Consider the following 17648-nt stretch of genomic DNA (forward strand, 5'->3'; position numbering starts at 1 on the left):
TCAGATAGATTATATAATGGTAAGGCAGAGATTTCGGAACCAGGTTTTAAATTGTAAGACATTTCCAGGGGCAGATGTGGACTCTGATCACAATCTATCGGTTATGACCTGTAGATTAAAACTGAAGAAACTGCAAAAATGTGGGAAATTAAGGAGCATTTGTAGACTTAGAGAAAGCTTTTGACAATGTTGACTGGAATACTCTCTTTCAAATTCTAAAGGTGGCAGGAGTAAAATACAGGGAGCGAAAGGCTATTTACAATTTGTACAGAAACCAGATGGCAGTTATAAGAGTTGAGGGACATGAAAGGGAAGCAGTGGTCGGGAAGGGAGTAAGACAGGGTTGTCGCCTCTTCCTGATTTTATTCAATCTGTATATTGAGCAAGCAGTAAAGGAAACAAAAGAAAATTTCGCAGTAGGTATTAAAATCCACGGAGAAGAAACAAAAACTTTGAGGTTCGCCAATGACATTGTAATTCTGACAGAGACAGCAAAGGACTTGGAAGAGCAGTTGAATGGAATGGACAGTGTCTTGAAAGAAGGATATAAGATGAACATCAACAAAAGCAAAACGAGGATAATGGAATGTAGTCGAATTAAGTCGGGTGATGTTGAAGGGATTAGATTAGGAAATGAGACACTTAAAGTAGTAAAGGAGTTTTGCTATTTGGGGAGCAAAATAACTGATGATGGTCGAAGTAGAGAGGATATAAATTGTAGACTGGCAATGGCAAGGAAAGCGTTTCTGAAGAAGAGAAATTTGTTAACATCGAGTATAGATTTAAGTGTCAGGAAGTCATTTCTGAAAGTATTTGTATGGAGTGTAGCCATGTATGGAAGTGAAACATGGGCGATAAATAGTTTGGACAAGAAGAGAATAGAAGCTTTCGAAATGTGGTGCTACAGAAGAATGCTGAAGATTAGATGGGTAGATCACATAAATAATGAGGAAGTACTGAAAAGGATTGGGAAGAAGATAAGTTTGTGGCACAACTTGACCAGAAGAAGGGATCGGTTGGTAGGACATGTTCTGAGGCATCAAGGGATCACCAATTTGGTATTGGAGGGCAGCGTGGAGGGTAAAAATCGTAGAGGGAGACCAAGAGATGAATACACTAAGCAGATTCAGAACGATGAAGAAGCTTGCACAGGATAGAGTAGCACGAAGAGCTGCATCAAACCAGTCTCAGGGCTGAAGACCGCAACAACAACAACAACAACAACAACAACATTAAGTAGAAAAAAATTTTTAAATCTACAGTCATTCACCTAGTTCCCAAAGATCGAAAATCATCCACTGACTAAGCTAATAACACAGTATTTGCTTTGTGTTTACAATGTATGCCTACAATTCTGCACCGCAGTGGATTTGCAGTTGCACTAATATATCTAAAAAGTGCTCACGATTAAACTTAATAATCAGTAAAAAAGGCTTTTGGTAAAAGATGGCACAAAGTTTACACGTTTAATTTTACTAGAAATTTCCTCAAAGTGTTTTGTGTCAAAAGTGAATATCAAGTTGTGTATCATATCCGACATTTTCTTGTCATAACTACTATCTGGTGATGAGCTCTCGCTAGTCATGTGAACAGTTCCTCTCCTAGTCTTAACTTACATCTTGTATAGCGAGCTTCATGGATCTATGCTTGCTTCGGTACATTACGGGGATGACGAGATTCTAGCTATTAGGCTTTGTAGAAATTTCTTTCCCTTTTTTGAGTTGGATGGTTTCGCACATCAGATGTGACACATACGCCTACATTAAAAATGTCCAAGAACCCCCTGTTGGGTCATGTGTCTCCCAATAATACATACCGTACCGGTAACACTATTTTAGATTAGATTAGATTAGATTAGATTAATACTTGTTCCATAGATCATGAATACGACACTTCGTAATGATGTGGAACGTGTGTATTTCAGTGTCAGTGTTTGAGTATACAGCAAAAAACTGAAAGCAATGAAATAAAAGGCATCGTTTTTTAATTTACGGAAACGTTTAAAACGATTAATCCTCTATAGCGTCAACGGAAATTTGAAATGATGTAATAAATGTTATCGTGATTTAACAGCAATCGACACACATCTTGCGTTGCATTTATTCATCATTTTAATTAATGAAATGAATGCGCCAACAATCAGTATTCTATGTATTAGTTTCACTTGAGAATATACATACTAACATCAATTTGGTGTACGTCGAAAAAAGACATTTGTTTCAAACTGTCAGTAGCATTCTTTGAACTTTTGAAGCAACCGCAAATAATATTTTTAGGGTTTATGTATATCTGTGAATAAGTGCTGCAGTTGAATTACTAATAAGCATCTTTGTCAGCACTTCAGTGTTGAAAGAAGAAGAAGATTGTTTACACACTGTGGTGGTAAAGTGGATCGCGCTACCCAAACATCGTTGTTTAACCCACAGCACCATGAAAAGTGAGTTTGCGGCAACAATAGACCTTTATTATTATTATTTTAAATTTGAATACTACTATTTCTGCTTAGTTTCTTAATACGATATAAAATAACATGTCATGTTTGCCCATTGTTGAAAGGGCAAGATGGGACTGCATGTTTGTAGTTTTATATCATTACATTTGGTTATCGGTAATGGTAGAAAGAATTCCTCTGTGATTTGGTAGGTCGCAGGTGCACTTAAAAATAGAGGACACATAGTTTGTTATATAATTTTTAGGCATACCTGTATGTATATTAGACGAATCTTACGAAAATACGCGTGTTTCATATAGTCGTCAGTTTGTCCGTAGATTGAAAAAATCATGGACCCATTCAAGATTGTAATGTGCAAAATGCAGAAATTTACAGATGCTTTGTGAAGATTAGCAGCCAGGTACCAGTATTTTAGATGTTAAAATATAAAATGCTGCCGGTAGATAAAGTCTACATTTTGAGATAATTAAAATTTTGCGCCGTATCTGAGGGTGGCACGGAAGTATCACTGCGCGTGAAATAAACCAATAAAAATAAACTTGAGCCTTGATAATTTAGAATTTTGTAATTTTTGTTGTCGTATTGTATTCATCAAAGTAGTCCTAACATAAAATCCAAAATTAAAAACGTTTTGAATACTTCGTTTTTGAGTTTCTGATTTTTAAAGTTCACGAAATTGTGCGATTTTTGCCACGTTGGGAACCATAAAATGACCATATCTCAAAAAGTAGGCCTATATGATGTACTGACCCTAAATTTGTACTGTTTTATTCAGTTTAAGGTAGGCTTTGGAAGTAAGTAGGCCTACTACTTGATTAAATTCGATAATATGCCAGAACCTTTTTTAAATTTTAAGACTTTCAAAATTGGTTACCTTTTTTTGCTTTGAAATACTGTTAGTCGTACACGATTTGTTAATGTGTGTGCCGAATTTCAGGGAACATAAGATTTTATTTTAGCGTACTTCCATTCGTGTGACTATATCTCAACTGCACTTGGTTTGCAAGCTGGTTCATTAAACTATTGTTAAAATGAAGTTATTGAGTATGAATTAAGCACTCTTCATTGTATCCAAAATCATTGTACTAAACTATGCCGTATAACACACACACACACACACACACACACACACACACACACACACACACACACTCTCTCTCTCTCTGTAGGGGGGGGGAATTGGCTCTGTGCATGTATATGCTCATTAAGCACATATACTTAGGGGATAAAGTGGCAGAAAACTGCCGTGCCATGATTTAAATAGCTTAATCGCCCAAATAAGTGTTGAAAGCCACATGTTGTAGTACAAGTACTGACTTCGGTGCTCCTTGTGCCTATGACAATACATGGTGGGTGACATTTGTGCTATGCAATCCAGAGATGAAAAAGAAGTAAACCTTTTATTTATACATCATTGTAGAGCAGCTCTTTCTTTTTCATAACTGAGAAGGCCAGATAAATTGATTGTAATAAAAACAGCTTCATTCTTTGTAAATTAAATCCTTGGGCAACCACTGAAAGAACATACAGACAATCAGGCAAAGATCTATTAGTAGCCTCAGATTGTATTGGAAAAGAGCATGTTACATAAATTATGTTATTATTGCTTGAGAGAACTAGGTTATTTCATTTACAAGAAATATGCAATGCATAATCTCAGACTAGAGTAAGATTGATTGTGGATGACCATAACACCTTTCTTGTTGAAGATGAGTAAAAAAATTTCTCTTTCAAGTCCCTCAGATAACATGTTGTTAAATAACAACTGCATCATTGTTTAATTAATAATACTGATGAACATGAATGTATTGGTGAAAAGGAGGTATAATTAAGTAAATTATTTGTAGTCTTGTTGTGGTGTATGTTAAAATATCTTCAGGGTAGTTCTATGACTAACAAAATTAAACTCAGTGATTGTTTTTACACATTAAGGATAGAAAAGACCAAAAATCATGTTAAAAGACAAAAAAATTAGTATTGTTTTATGCATTTGTTAAAGTGACACATTCCACATCCTTATGAAACGAAATGTCGTATTCATTATCTGTGGAACAAGGATTTATGTGTGTACATAAGCAAAGGAACTCAATTTAATAATTCATACAATGAGACTTTTTAAATAAAAGAAAAAGAAGAATGGCTCAATTCAGACATGCATATTGTTCTCATTTGTAATGCAACAATAATTCAGCTTGTCCATTTCCTATAAAAATTCACAAAAATTATATTGTGAAGAGGAATAAACGGATAACAAAATAACATAGAAGATAATTGCATGAAACTAATATTTTACTAACAAAATAAATAAATCTATGGTGATGTAATGACACTTTCACTTGGAAATTACCAGTTTTATTCTGCACTGCTGATTGGGTAGAGAAAGTAGTATTTATTCCTATGATCTATAGTAGGTGCTGCTAGAAACCAGAGCAAAATCTCCTTGATGCAAAGCTGTATGATCAGTTCTTGTGAATTTTATTTGGCTGAAGATCGCCTTTTGAAATTGTGCACAAACCTCTGGGGAGAGGGCGGGTAATGCTGGTACTGGAGCAATAGGTGTAACAGCATGGATGGTTTTTGTCTGCTCTGTTGCAACTATTCCCATCCACATTTGATCTAATTCCTCTGTATTCTCTGCAGTTTGCAAGGCATAGATAGTAAAAATGTTACTGCTACAACATCTTTCACGTGCGACTTTTGCAAAGTCCTGAGCACCAGATAGTATGTGTTTCTGGCTTAGCAGATATTCCAGACTGCGTTACTTTACAGTTCCACCAATCCTGTCCACAACACCTTTGGCATGGCAAAGAAATTCCATGAAATATTTATTCTACAGTGTTCTCTGAAAAATGTAAAGTCGGCAAACAGAAAACTCTGCTTGAATTGACTGGCTGCTCATGAATGTGGCAGAGCCTACCTCTGGGTTCGTGAATATAATGTGCTCTACAATTTTACTTATGAAAGCAAGCACTAAATATTAATTATGATCAAATTTATCACTACAACAGCACAAGAATATCTATCATTTTGTGAGTCCCAAACATATGCTGTAAACAAAGTGATTTGTTGTTTTGATCAATGGGCACGGATTTCATTCTGCAGTTGAACAATATAATTTTCTGCAAAATCTACTTGCACCAAGATGTTCTTCTTGTTTGCTGAATTCCTTTTCCTTCCAAAAAAAATTGATTGTTGTCTTTTAATAAATGTATTTTGTAAGAATTAGGGTAGCATGTTTGAAAGAGCGTCAAGACTCCGACCAACAGTACCATGAATATCTTCCAGAGTGATTCCCTGGTTCACTGTTTGCCATTGGGTCCATTTGATCAGCTTCTTCATTAAGTTCTCATCCAAATACTATTTATCTTTCAAAGATACATTTGCACACTTTTCACATTTTGTCGTCATGCAAACGTCTTTCTCTTGATTGCAGACTGTTGTGCTAATGAAGTCAGAAAATGTGGCTTTGGCTTGTGAAACAATCTCGTGTATGAATTTCAAAAGTATCTTTAAATTCTTGTTGTAGCAACAGAGACACACATTGTGCGGTGTATCCTGTAAGATGCACACAAACTTTGATCTCAGTGCACATAACTTGGACAATTTTGTTGTCATGCCAGGGAATTCCTCTTGATATATAGTACAGGCTTCATTCAAGGTCATGTTCATGTCTCTCTTGGACTTTGGTTTTTCCACCTTCCTTATTTTTCATTATCACATAATCTTCCAATCCAGGATTTTTCCATGAAATGTCATCTCGAACATAAAAAGTTGCAGCAGCTTCTTCTGTGCCTGGATGTAGGCATTGAATCTGATTTTTCACCTGTTGTTCGCTTACTAAAACTCCATGAGCAGCAGCTAATTCCAAGACTACTTCCTTGCACTTTCTTGCACTTCTAGGTAAAAAAAAAGTTTCCAGACGTTTAACTGCTTTCCTTAATGTAGTGGGAAATTTATATGGACTATTTGTGTACATGACACAAGCATCACCACCATTGCCTTCATTGTTGGCTCTAACTTCATTTCTGAATTTTCTTGGTTTAAGTCTATATTTCTTTCTTTCCTTCTTAAGTTGAGCAGGAGTTAAACTTTGCCGTTTCAGCCTTTTCTTTTCCCTGTCCTTCTCCTTAATATCATCACTTAACCCTTTCTCCTGGAGTCATTTCCAGTATTCTCTCTTTTTCTCAGCTGATGTGAGAGACATGATAACAATTGTAAAAATGAAATATCTTGTTTGAGAATAATTGTGAAAACACTGTAATTGTTAGAAATAAGCCAATATCTATTTTAAATAAAAAATTCTTTGCAATATAGTGATCTTCTAGCAACACAAAACATAAAAATGTCTCTATTATTTAAGTATAATACATAGTGACCTTTGAAGATGATCAACATTCTGTTGCAGTACATAGGAAACCAGTAAATTGTTTTTCTATAGGCAATGTTGAGGTTTTCTTATAATTCGGCATTGCTGTTGCTTCCCATAGACAGCATAGGCTATGGAAGAAGAAATACTGTTTATCAAATTAATTAACTCCATTCTACAGGTACGAGGATAAGGCAATTATTATCCGCAAAGTAGTTATAAAATTTTATTGTAATCAAATAGGAAACTTACAAGTACATCATTTTTCGGCACAGTCTCCTTGCGTATCAACGCTCTAGGTCCATTGTTGTATAAGCTTCCTGATCCCTTCATAAAAGAATGTTCTTGGTTGAGCCGCAAGCCAGAAATGCACCGCTTCTTCACTGCTTCGTCCGAGGCAAATCGATGGCCCCATAATGCCTGTTTGAGTGGACCAAACAAGTCATAGTCAGAAGGGGCAAGATCAGGACAATTTGGAGGATGATCCAGTACTTCAAATTTGAGATTCTGGAGCATTTCAACAGTGTGTGTAGCAGAATATGGACGGGTATTGTCGTGCAACAACACAATGCCTTTTGGCAGTAAGCATCTCACTGTAATGTACACAGTTTGTTGTGCTCCTTTCCCCATAATGTTCCAGTACTGGACCTTGCGCGTCCCAAAAACTGTAAGCATAAGTTTTCCTGTGGACGGTTGGGTCTTGAACTTTACCTTGCATGGCGAATTTGCATGTTTCCATTCCACGCTCTGCCGTTTAGTCTCCGGCTCATTATGATGGATCCATGTTTCGTCACCAGTAATGATCCTGTCTTGCCCCCTTTGTTACCATAGTGATCTAAGTGTTTTTTGCAGATGTCCAAGCACCTTTGTTTATGCAACTGTATGAGTTGTTTTGAGACACATCTTGCACAAACTTTACGAAACCAAAGTCTGTTGTGGATGATTTCGTAGGCAGAACAGTGACTAAATTGCAGACAATGTGCCACTTTGTCAATAGCTAATCGTCTGTCTAAGAGAATCATTTCACGTGAACTCTCAATGGTTTCTTCATTTGTGGCAGTGAACAGTCGACTGGCTCCTTCATCGCGCATAACACTTGTGTGACCATTTTGGAATTTCTCAATCCATTCGTAGACACTCCGTTGTGGCAAAACACTGTTCCCGTACTGTACTGAAAGTCTTCGATGAATTTCGGCTCCGGATACAAAAAACGGGTCACTGAACATTGCTCTTCTTAGGTGCAAATAGACAGCAGAGTAGCCATGATAAACAGCATGGCAGTGATAATGAAACTAATGTAGCAGCTTGAAAATTGCAAAAATATAACAACAAATAAACAAAGCATGCGTCATCAAAGTAAAACAACAGTACTGCCAAAATAAACAAAAATATAACTAAATTGCAGATATTAATTGACTTACCCTTGTAGTATGCAGCCATTTAGTCATTCAATTGTAATCTTCACTAAAGAAGCTTATTAACACACCTTTCAGCATTTACTCTTCAGACTCACTGAATGTAAGTTTCTTCTCTTGGAAAAGGACATTCTTCGTTTGTGAGATTTTCTCATTTTCCTTCCAATTTTTACCAACAGTATAGCCAACATATAAATGTATTTGACCTACATCATCTTAAGCAATGTCAGTCAAATTCAATTATAAATTATTGTCATTCCATTACTCCATTTATATCATTCCGTTACTGCATGTTTGTCAGTCCGTTACCACTACAAAATATTGTTTGCAAAGAATATTTTTTTTCTCTGCAGTGAGACTTTTATCCATCTCATAAATCTGTATTTGCATACCTTTTCTCAGGATTCTATAAAATTGCATTGACCCTGAAAAATTCATTTCATACTTTTTTCGGTAACGGAATAACAGGAGATAGCAAATAACAAATAAATCAGCCTTGAGACTTTACTAATTAAATAAAATCCTATATAAGCTGCCGAAATGGGCTGATCTAAGATACTTGTAAAGTTTTTCAGATATATTCTGTTAATAAATTACTTTACATTGGTTGGTTTTGCATGGACAGACCCAGAAGCTGCAACTGAAGTATTAAATTGAAGATGTACCAGTAGTCAAGTTTTGAAGAACACAAAGGTATAGACAGGGAGGGGCAGGGAAGCTAATTGCCCTCCACAGAAAAGTCTTCTCAAACGAAAATCACATCCTGAACCACTAAGGAGAACAATGCACTAATTTAGCCTGGGCTCAAAGCAGGGCAGAAAAAGTAATAATTATTGGCTAGTAGCAAGTGTAGTTTGGGGACAATGAAGCAAAGATTAGTCTAATTACTCTAAATGATTAATGGAATATCTCATATAGGGGTCAATCCATTTCAAATTACCCAGGTGATGTTGCTCAACATTTTTGATTTTCTTGATTTTTTTTTTAAATCATGACTTCCCTATAGGCAGGCATTCACAAAACACTGTTTTAAAACTTTTTTATAAGTCGTTGTTTTTGTTCCTGGCAGCAATTTTTACAATGGCGGTTGGGCAAATTTTATTGGAAATCGACATTTGCTGAAAGTTTAATTGCCATGTTATTTTAAAAGATAGAATAATTCAAAAACCAGTGTGCTCAGCATGAAATGAACTTCATTCTTGCAATAGAGTCACTCAAACTCTTTCTGTAAAGACTCTGAAAAAATTTATCAATCTTCACTTTTTAAGGCCTTCAATTTTCATGAAGGAAGAGAGACTCACTAATAATATGTTATCTCTGTGTTGTGTACTTACATAACTACCGGCAGTAAAAGTTGCAGTCCTGAGAATGCACTCCTGTTTTTTCTAGAGCTTTTCAAAAATGGCCAAAACCCTTCTAATGTCAATTTTCGCTGGTCAATATCTAAAAAGGGACTGAATGAAAACAAGTGGAAAATTTTACGAAATGTTCTTTATTATCATGGGAACAACTCATAAAAAAATTATGACTGAGACTCAATTACATCGAGAGTAATACAGCAGCAAATTCCAGTAAAAACGCTACCTCTCTGCATGCTCATGCAGTGCCAATTTAGCAAACAAGAGCATGAAATTATTTCAATTGAATTGGTCAAATGATGTTTACATCATTACATGCAATAAATGATCAAATATTTCTACTTTTAAATAACAATGGACAGAGATAACAATTGGTAAGAGTTTTAATTCTTAAAATTAACGGTACATTTGTTGTACTACACTTGCATACAGTATATACACAATAATGTTTCTCCATGTATACAGATTTAAAACTTCAGTTGTAACTACTTGCCAGCTGCAATTTTCATTAGGGAGTTAAACACGATATTTCATTGCATAGTTTCAGTTATGTTGTGTGTTCTACCAGACACTTTGTGAATTCCATTGGAGTTACTTTTCATGTTAGTTTCTTTGCGGGACCCAAGACAATAAACAAGTGAATAAGAGTTTTGCAAGTGTAGATCTGAAGTCTCCCATCTTCAACTGTTTTCAGGAATAGTAGATTTTTCAAGTATTGAGATGAGTTGTTTTGTGGGTGAACTAATAAGTGAACACAGTACCATAAACAACACTACAAGAAGAAAGTGCATCAAGAATTAATAAAAGTGAGTGACTTGCCAGCTGAAGAACAATGTTTGTTAAAATTAAGAATTTCGAAAGAAATTTCCAATATTTGTTATTACCACAAAGATAAATATTTAGACAAATACAGCCACATTTTTGGTAAAAAGTGTTGTGACCCTTTTGGTACTCACAAAAAGCCAGTAAAAATGGTTTGCGTAAAATACTAGTTGAATACCTAAACAAAAAAAATGTGGATATTAACCTACTTCCTGGACAAGCTCTATGTCCAACTTGCGCATCAAGAATATTTGTAAATAAACCAGCTGAAAAAGTGGCAATTAGTGTTGAGAATGATTCTGAATTTCTTTCTGGGCCTTTTGAATTGGTTGAGGATGATCCTTATCAAGTAGAATCAATCTGTGAAACTTTGGAATTATCTCCTTTACATAAAATAACAAAGATCACCGACTATCAGGTTTACAAAGAAAAACTGATAAAATTAGAAGTGCTACCATCGAAAATTGGAAGAATCTTTCCATAATGAGTTTGATGCTCAGAATGGAAATAGTACAGAAAATGTGCAAAGTGAGTATGATATACTTATTACCAAAATGAAAGAAAAATTCAAAGTTTCCAGTAAAGATGACAAAATTAAGATAATTAGCCTCTTGCCAATCTCATGATCAAAGGAAAAAAAATAATCAAGGAATTTGGTGCACCTGAATACTAGGCAGCTACTTATGCATCAAGGTATCTTACCACATCTTTCGAAAAGACAAAGTTCCAACAAAATAAGTGATGTTATTAATAGTGTTAAAGAGTTTTATGAGGATGATGACAATAGTCGCTTGTGTCCTGGTAAAAAGGAATGTGTTTCAACTGTGATGGACAATGTTAAGGTGCAGAAGCAGGAAAGATTAATTCTTCTCTCACTGAATGAGCTCTACAGCCTCTATAAACAAAAATACCCAGATAGCAAAATTGGTTGCTCTATGTTTTTTGTTCTACGACCAAAGTGGTGTGTTCTTCCAGGTTCATCAGGAACTCATATTGTATGCGTTTGCAAGCATCATCAAAACACAAAGGTTATGATGGAAGGAGCAAAGCTTAATGCAAATTATAAAGACCTGGTAGCTTTCATGGTATGTGATATTGAAAAATGTATGCTTGACATATGTGCAGGATGTCCTGGACCAGATACCCTACTTCATATCTTAAAAAATGAACTTGACATCTTGTCTGATGAAGTAGTTTTCAAACAATGGGTACAAACTGATAGAGTTGAGCTTATAACACAGGTAATGCCCAGTGAGGAATTTTTACAGTCTCTTGTCGATAAGCTGGTGCTTTTAAAATCCCATCACTTTTTCTCAAAAGCTCAAGCTCAATATTTTAAAGAAACGAAAGAAAACCTGAAAGAATTCCTCTGTTTAGTGATTGGTGATTTTGCAGAAAACTATACATTTATAGTACAGGATGAAATTCAAAGTTTTCACTGGACTAATGCACGAGCATCCGTTTGTCATCTACTTTAAAAAAGAAGGCAATGTGTGTTGCACATCTATTTGTGTAATTAGTGACCACCTAGAACATAATACCACGACTGTGTATGCATTTCAACATCACCTCATTAGAGAAATTAAGAATATCATACGTAATGTTGAAGAGATAATCAACTTTAGTGATGGCGCAAGCAGCCAGTACAAAAATAAGAAAACTTCATTAATGTCTGCCAACACAAAAATGATTTTGGTTTACTAGCAGAGTGGAATTTCTTTGCCTCATCACACAAAAAGAATTCTTGCGATGAGATAGGCGGAACAACAAAAAGAGAAGTTACATGAGCTTCCCTTCAAAGACCTTACACAGAACGGATCCTGACTCCAAACGATTTTTTCAAATACTGTCAACATAATATTACTTGAATTAGATATATATTTGTTTCTTCAACTGAAATTGAACAAATTGAAACAAAGCTGACTGAGAGATGTGATTGTTGTTCACCATTGAAAGGAACAAGAAGCTATCAGAGATATATTCCCATAAGTGACAATCAAATAAGAAGTTTTGTTACTTCCAAAGGCTCCAACTTTGACGATCATCAAACTTCAATACTTTTTACAAATGTATCATCTTTTACAAATAACGATTTTGTTGTTTGTATGTATGATGAGAAGTGGTGGCTTGGAAAAATTGAAGAAAAAAGTGAAGATAACAGTGATGTTTTAGTGCATTTCTATCACCCTTCTGGTACAAGAACTGCCTTTAAGCTTTCCAAAAATGACACTGCTTGGGTGCCTGCAAATAAAATAGTATGAAAGCTGACTCCACTGGAACTCACAACAGTGTCTGGTAGAACACACAACATAACTGATAAACTATGCAATGAAATATGGTGCTTGTTGAACTCCCTAATGAAAATTGCAGCTGGCAAGTAGTTACAACTGAAGTTTGAAATCTGTATACATGGAGAAACATTATTATGTATATACTGTACGCAAGTGTAGTACAACAAATGTACCGTTAATTTTAAGAATTAAAACTCTTACCAATTGTTATCTCTGCCCATAGTTATTTAAAAGTAGAAATATTTGATCATTTATTGCATGTAATGATTTAAACATCATTTGGCCAATGTCAACTGTAATAATTTGAAGCCCTTGTTTGCTGAATTGGCACTGCATGAGTATGTAGAGGGATAGCGTTTTTACTGGAATTTGCTGCTCTATTACTCTCGATGTAGTTGAGTCTCAGTCATAAGTTTTTATGAGTTATTCACATGAGAATAAAGAACATTTTGTAAAATTTTCACTTGTTTTCATTCAGTCCCTTTTTAGATATTGACCAGCGAAAATTGACATTAGAAGGGTTTTGGCCATTTTTGAAAAGCTCTAGAAAAAACAGGAGTGCATTCTCAGGACTGCAACTTTCACTGCAGGTGGTTATGTAAGTACACAACACAGAGATTACATATTATTAGTGAGACACTCTTCCTTAATGAAAACTGAAGGCCTTAAAAAGTGAAGATTGATAAATTTTTTCAGAGTCTTTACAGAAAGAATTTGAGTGACTCTCTTGCTTGATAGAAAAATTAAAAAAAAATTATGCCTGAAGTTCATTTCATGCTGAGCACACTGGTTTTTGAATTATTCTGATATCTTTTAAAATAACTTGACAGTTAAACTTTCAGCAAATGTCGATTTCCACTAAAATTTGCCCAACCGCCATTGTAAAAATTGCTACCAGGAACAAAAAAAACGACTTATAAAAATTTTTAAAACGGTGTTTTGTGAATGCCTGCCTATAGGGAAGTCATGATAAAAAAAATCAAGAAAATCAAAAATGTTGCAACAAATTTTATTCATATTGGGTGATATTAAATGGATTGACCCATAGAGATGTGAAACAAATACTAACAAAGTGATAGAGGGGCTGGCCAGTACTTACCTCAGCTCAGTACAGGCGATAGATACACAAAACAGAACAGAAAATTTACATTTCTAGCTTTCGGAACTTTGTTCCTTCGTCAGGGCTGTACTGAGCTAAGTAGTGACCAGCCCCTCGATCTCTTTGTTAGTCTAATTACTCTGTCACACACTTCATAGTGGTTTGCAGAGTATGTACGTAGATGTAATTTCAGTGCCCACAAAGGCACTTAAGTAATCATCCCTTCTGCACTCCATACATGAATGGAATGTGAAGCCTTAATAGATGGTAGAAAGGGAAATACCCTCTGCCATTCGCTTAAGAGTGGTTTGCAGGGTGCAGAGTATAAATGTAGATGAATCTCAAGCCATTTGTCAAGTCTCAAAACTATTTTTTCATTCACTGCAAAACTATTGTGCGTTTCAAATCTTCCCCTCAAGTCAATGACTTGGGTGCACTCTTGCAGAACACTGTGAAAGGAAATGATACATATCTAGTCCTTTTCACATAAATCAAATCAAATCTTTCATTTGTTTTTAGAAAACTTATCTGTTGCTAAACCTCCCAAACTTATCTCTTATATTCCCTCTCTGATAGCAAGTATGTATGTGATACCTGATACCAAATGTATATTGTCATGTTGTAACCAGAATCAATTCTAAATTTGAAAGGTGGGTTGTCAGTGACTTTCAGTACTTAGCACTGAAAGCATGTTTATTATAAACACCAGGACACAGAGATTAGATTAGATTCTGGCAACAGACAGAACAGAATTGAACTTCTGGGTGGAGAGTGCGCATATTTATACAAACATAAAATATTTCGGAATATACAAACATAAGAATTTTTGAGAACCTTCCAGAACTGATAACTCCTATATGACAAATAATATTGGGTTGGTAGGCTCCAACTGGCGGCATGCAGCACACCAGCCGGCTATGCTAAATGCTAAGCCACAGTGCATCAGCATAGCTGGCGGCATTGCTCTTTCTGGAAAAACAGTGTCTTGCTGTTTCAGAAGTTCCCATTGGAACCGAATACAGATATATTTATAGCTCTTGTCAGTTGCCATTTTTATGGCATCAATAGCAGATGCTTGTGTTCTGGTTGTGTTGTGACATCGTTTTCCTATGATGAGCATCAAAAGTAGCCCCTTACATTCAAGCTTCACAATCGTCAAGTGCATCTCCAGTTTTCTTGAATGAGAATCCCTCATCGTCAATCTGTGTTTCAGAAATGTAGTAATGCTTCATACAGATAATGTGGACAACCTCTCTGCATATGATTTTGTCTTCTTAATGAAGGAAATTATTTTGGACTTCATATGTGATGTCTGACACATGACAAAGGATACGATATGACCCAAAGTAGACCATTAATAACTTTCTTATATAGCCCCATGCATAAAAATCCTCACCAAGTCTCCTGGACATTGTAGCACTTTCAGTGTTTCTCTGGTGTGCCAAGGCTCTGCATGTGAGCCAACTGTCCTCTTTCTTATGTTCTGGCAATAAAGTGTTCTATGTAGTCACCCTGTGTATTGTCCAGTTGAAATGGGAACAGTTAAATCATTGTCGTATCAGCCTAGCGACCATGGAACAGATAGAATTGTGTGAGCCTGTAGTGTCATGCATCAGTGTGTTGTATGCGAATGTAACATTGGGCAGTGTAGTGTCCCAGTGTGTCTGTCTGACAAATATACACTGAGAGCATATCTGCCAACATTTTATTGAAGCACTCTGAGACCATCTGCGTGTGGATGATTCACAGTGTGAAATTGTCTCTGATACTGTTCTAGCCTGAAAAACTTTTCCGCAACCAGAAATCGTTACACAGTGTGCTCAAAGTTTCAAAATGATGTATTGTACAATGAACCTTGCAATTCCCAGAGCTACAGTTGTCAACATGGCTTTGGTAGCAGCATCTGCAGATAAGTACCACTTTATATCAACATTTTCATAAAGCCAAATTATCAGAATGCCATTACCTTGAAAATATTACTATATATCCCTTTCCTGTTCCTGAGGGAAAAACAAGGTTGTTGAAAATTACTTACAGGTCATTCCATGTCAAGTGGCCTAAATTTAGACAAGCTCCCCACTCGACTATCTCCAATTTTGATTAAATATTTACAGGATGTACATATAGACTTTACATGAAGCACTGCCAAACTACAGCTTCATAAGTACAGTGGGGCCACTAGCCGCCTTTTCGTAAAGGCTCGTTTTTTGTCATTGTGTCTGAATTGAATAAATGATCAAATTTGTTTTACCGTTGTTCAGGATCTGAGAGACCTGTCGTGCTGAAACTTTGTGATCCTGTTCAACTTTTTGGGTACAATAGCTTAGTTGTAGTACAAAAGGTCAAACTATGGTAAATTCATCATAGTGCGCTATCAAAGTGGCTCATAAATCTTGTCGTACCAAATTTTGGTTGTACTTTATTGCCTTGTACCTACTGAAAGAGTAACTTTCTGAAGCTAATACTTTACTTATTTGCAGCCTGCCAACATGTCATAAAGCTCTGCAAGTGGCAGCCAGATTGCTCAAATAATATCTGAGTTAGGGAAGTTCAGTGTGTGCTAAAAAATTTAATCATTCAATTTTGGTTCACTTTCAAAAGGTCATATCTCAAAAGGTATCACTCAAATTTGATTTTTCTCGGCACCATTGAAAATAGCTCACCTTGTTTGATCAGAACAAGTTGTTTTTAGTTTGGAGACTTTGCATTTAAGAACAAATAAACTTATACTTTCATAACATTACATTTCTTGACATTGCAACTTAAATGAATAAATGATCAACTTTGATTTACTATTACTCAGGATCTAAGAGACGTCTCGTGCTGAAACTTTGTGATCTTGTTAAACTTTTTGGGTACAATATCTTAGCTGTAAAACAAAAGGTCAAGCTATGGTAAATTCATCATAGTGTGCTATCAGAGTGGCCCACAAATCTTGCCGTACCAAATAAACTTATGTTTATGTTACATTAAAAAATATATGCACCAGTCGTACTCTTTATGGTTCCCAAGCCAAATATTTCACTTCTTATTAATTCATTTTCTGAAATTTGTTACTAATAGCAATTGCAGTTGATTCTATCAAGCTATAATGTTGGCCCATTCTTGTTGCTTATGAAGCTGTATTGACAGAAATAATGTGTTGGTTTGGAATCCAACAAACATCTTGCCTAGCTGGCCAATAGAATGAATGTGCAGGTCCATTGGGGTGCTTGAAACTGACTAAAACATCATTTTCTTCTTCTGAAACTTCTGACATGTTACCAATCCACCATTTTCCATCATAGATACAGGCAATGTATTGGCCCGGTTGTAAGGCTGTAATATTTCTGAATGAAACTGTTGTTTGACTTTTGTCAACATTTGCCACACAAAAATTTGTTTCATTGGATACTCTTCTAATACAAACTTGCTTTTCATTTAATGGCACAAAATGGTGATTCTCTCTTGTTCCAGTGCAGCTATTTATTACTCTTGCTTACTGCTCAGTTTTTAATGCTTCAATTTCTTCTTTTGAAAGAAAAATGAATTGAATTCCTCTGATATTCTCTGTAAAGTATTTAAACAAATCAGTTGGTTTCAAAATCTGGCCTTCAGATGGTCTTTGAAGGCTTGCTCTTGCTGCCAGGTGCTTTACAGTTCCTCCAGTTACATCACATGGAGATTTTCCATGGCTTGTAGCAAAAGTCGTTTTGATGGTGGCAGAGACTCAGATTATCATTTATTATAAAAGCATGTACAGCGATTGCGTCTTGTTTCAGGCTGTCACTTATTATACAGTAGCTGATGCTGCTGATGTCAAAGTTATTTCTGAAGTACACAACAAATGGGTGTAAAGTTGCTTG

At 35.6% G+C, this 17648-nt stretch overlaps 1 protein-coding gene across 5 annotated transcripts in view; it reads left to right on the forward strand.

The window, feature by feature from the left end:
* The first annotated feature begins 2231 nt into the window (after nucleotides 1–2231).
* LOC126342225 (involucrin-like) overlaps nucleotides 2232–17648 on the forward strand; it is a 257264-nt gene continuing 241847 nt past the window's right edge. For 2 of the 5 annotated variants that reach the window (XM_050001836.1, XM_050001839.1), the window contains exon 1: nucleotides 2322–2437. In XM_050001836.1, coding sequence (XP_049857793.1) covers nucleotides 2431–2437 — 7 coding nt within the window. In that variant the 5' untranslated portion in view covers nucleotides 2322–2430. Of the gene's footprint in view, nucleotides 2438–17648 lie in introns of all 5 variants that reach the window. The other 3 variants (XM_050001840.1, XM_050001841.1, XM_050001838.1) reach the window with 2 other exon arrangements.

This window comes from Schistocerca gregaria, chromosome 1 (genome assembly GCF_023897955.1).
Source record: "Schistocerca gregaria isolate iqSchGreg1 chromosome 1, iqSchGreg1.2, whole genome shotgun sequence".
Classification (NCBI taxonomy): domain Eukaryota; kingdom Metazoa; phylum Arthropoda; class Insecta; order Orthoptera; family Acrididae; genus Schistocerca; species Schistocerca gregaria.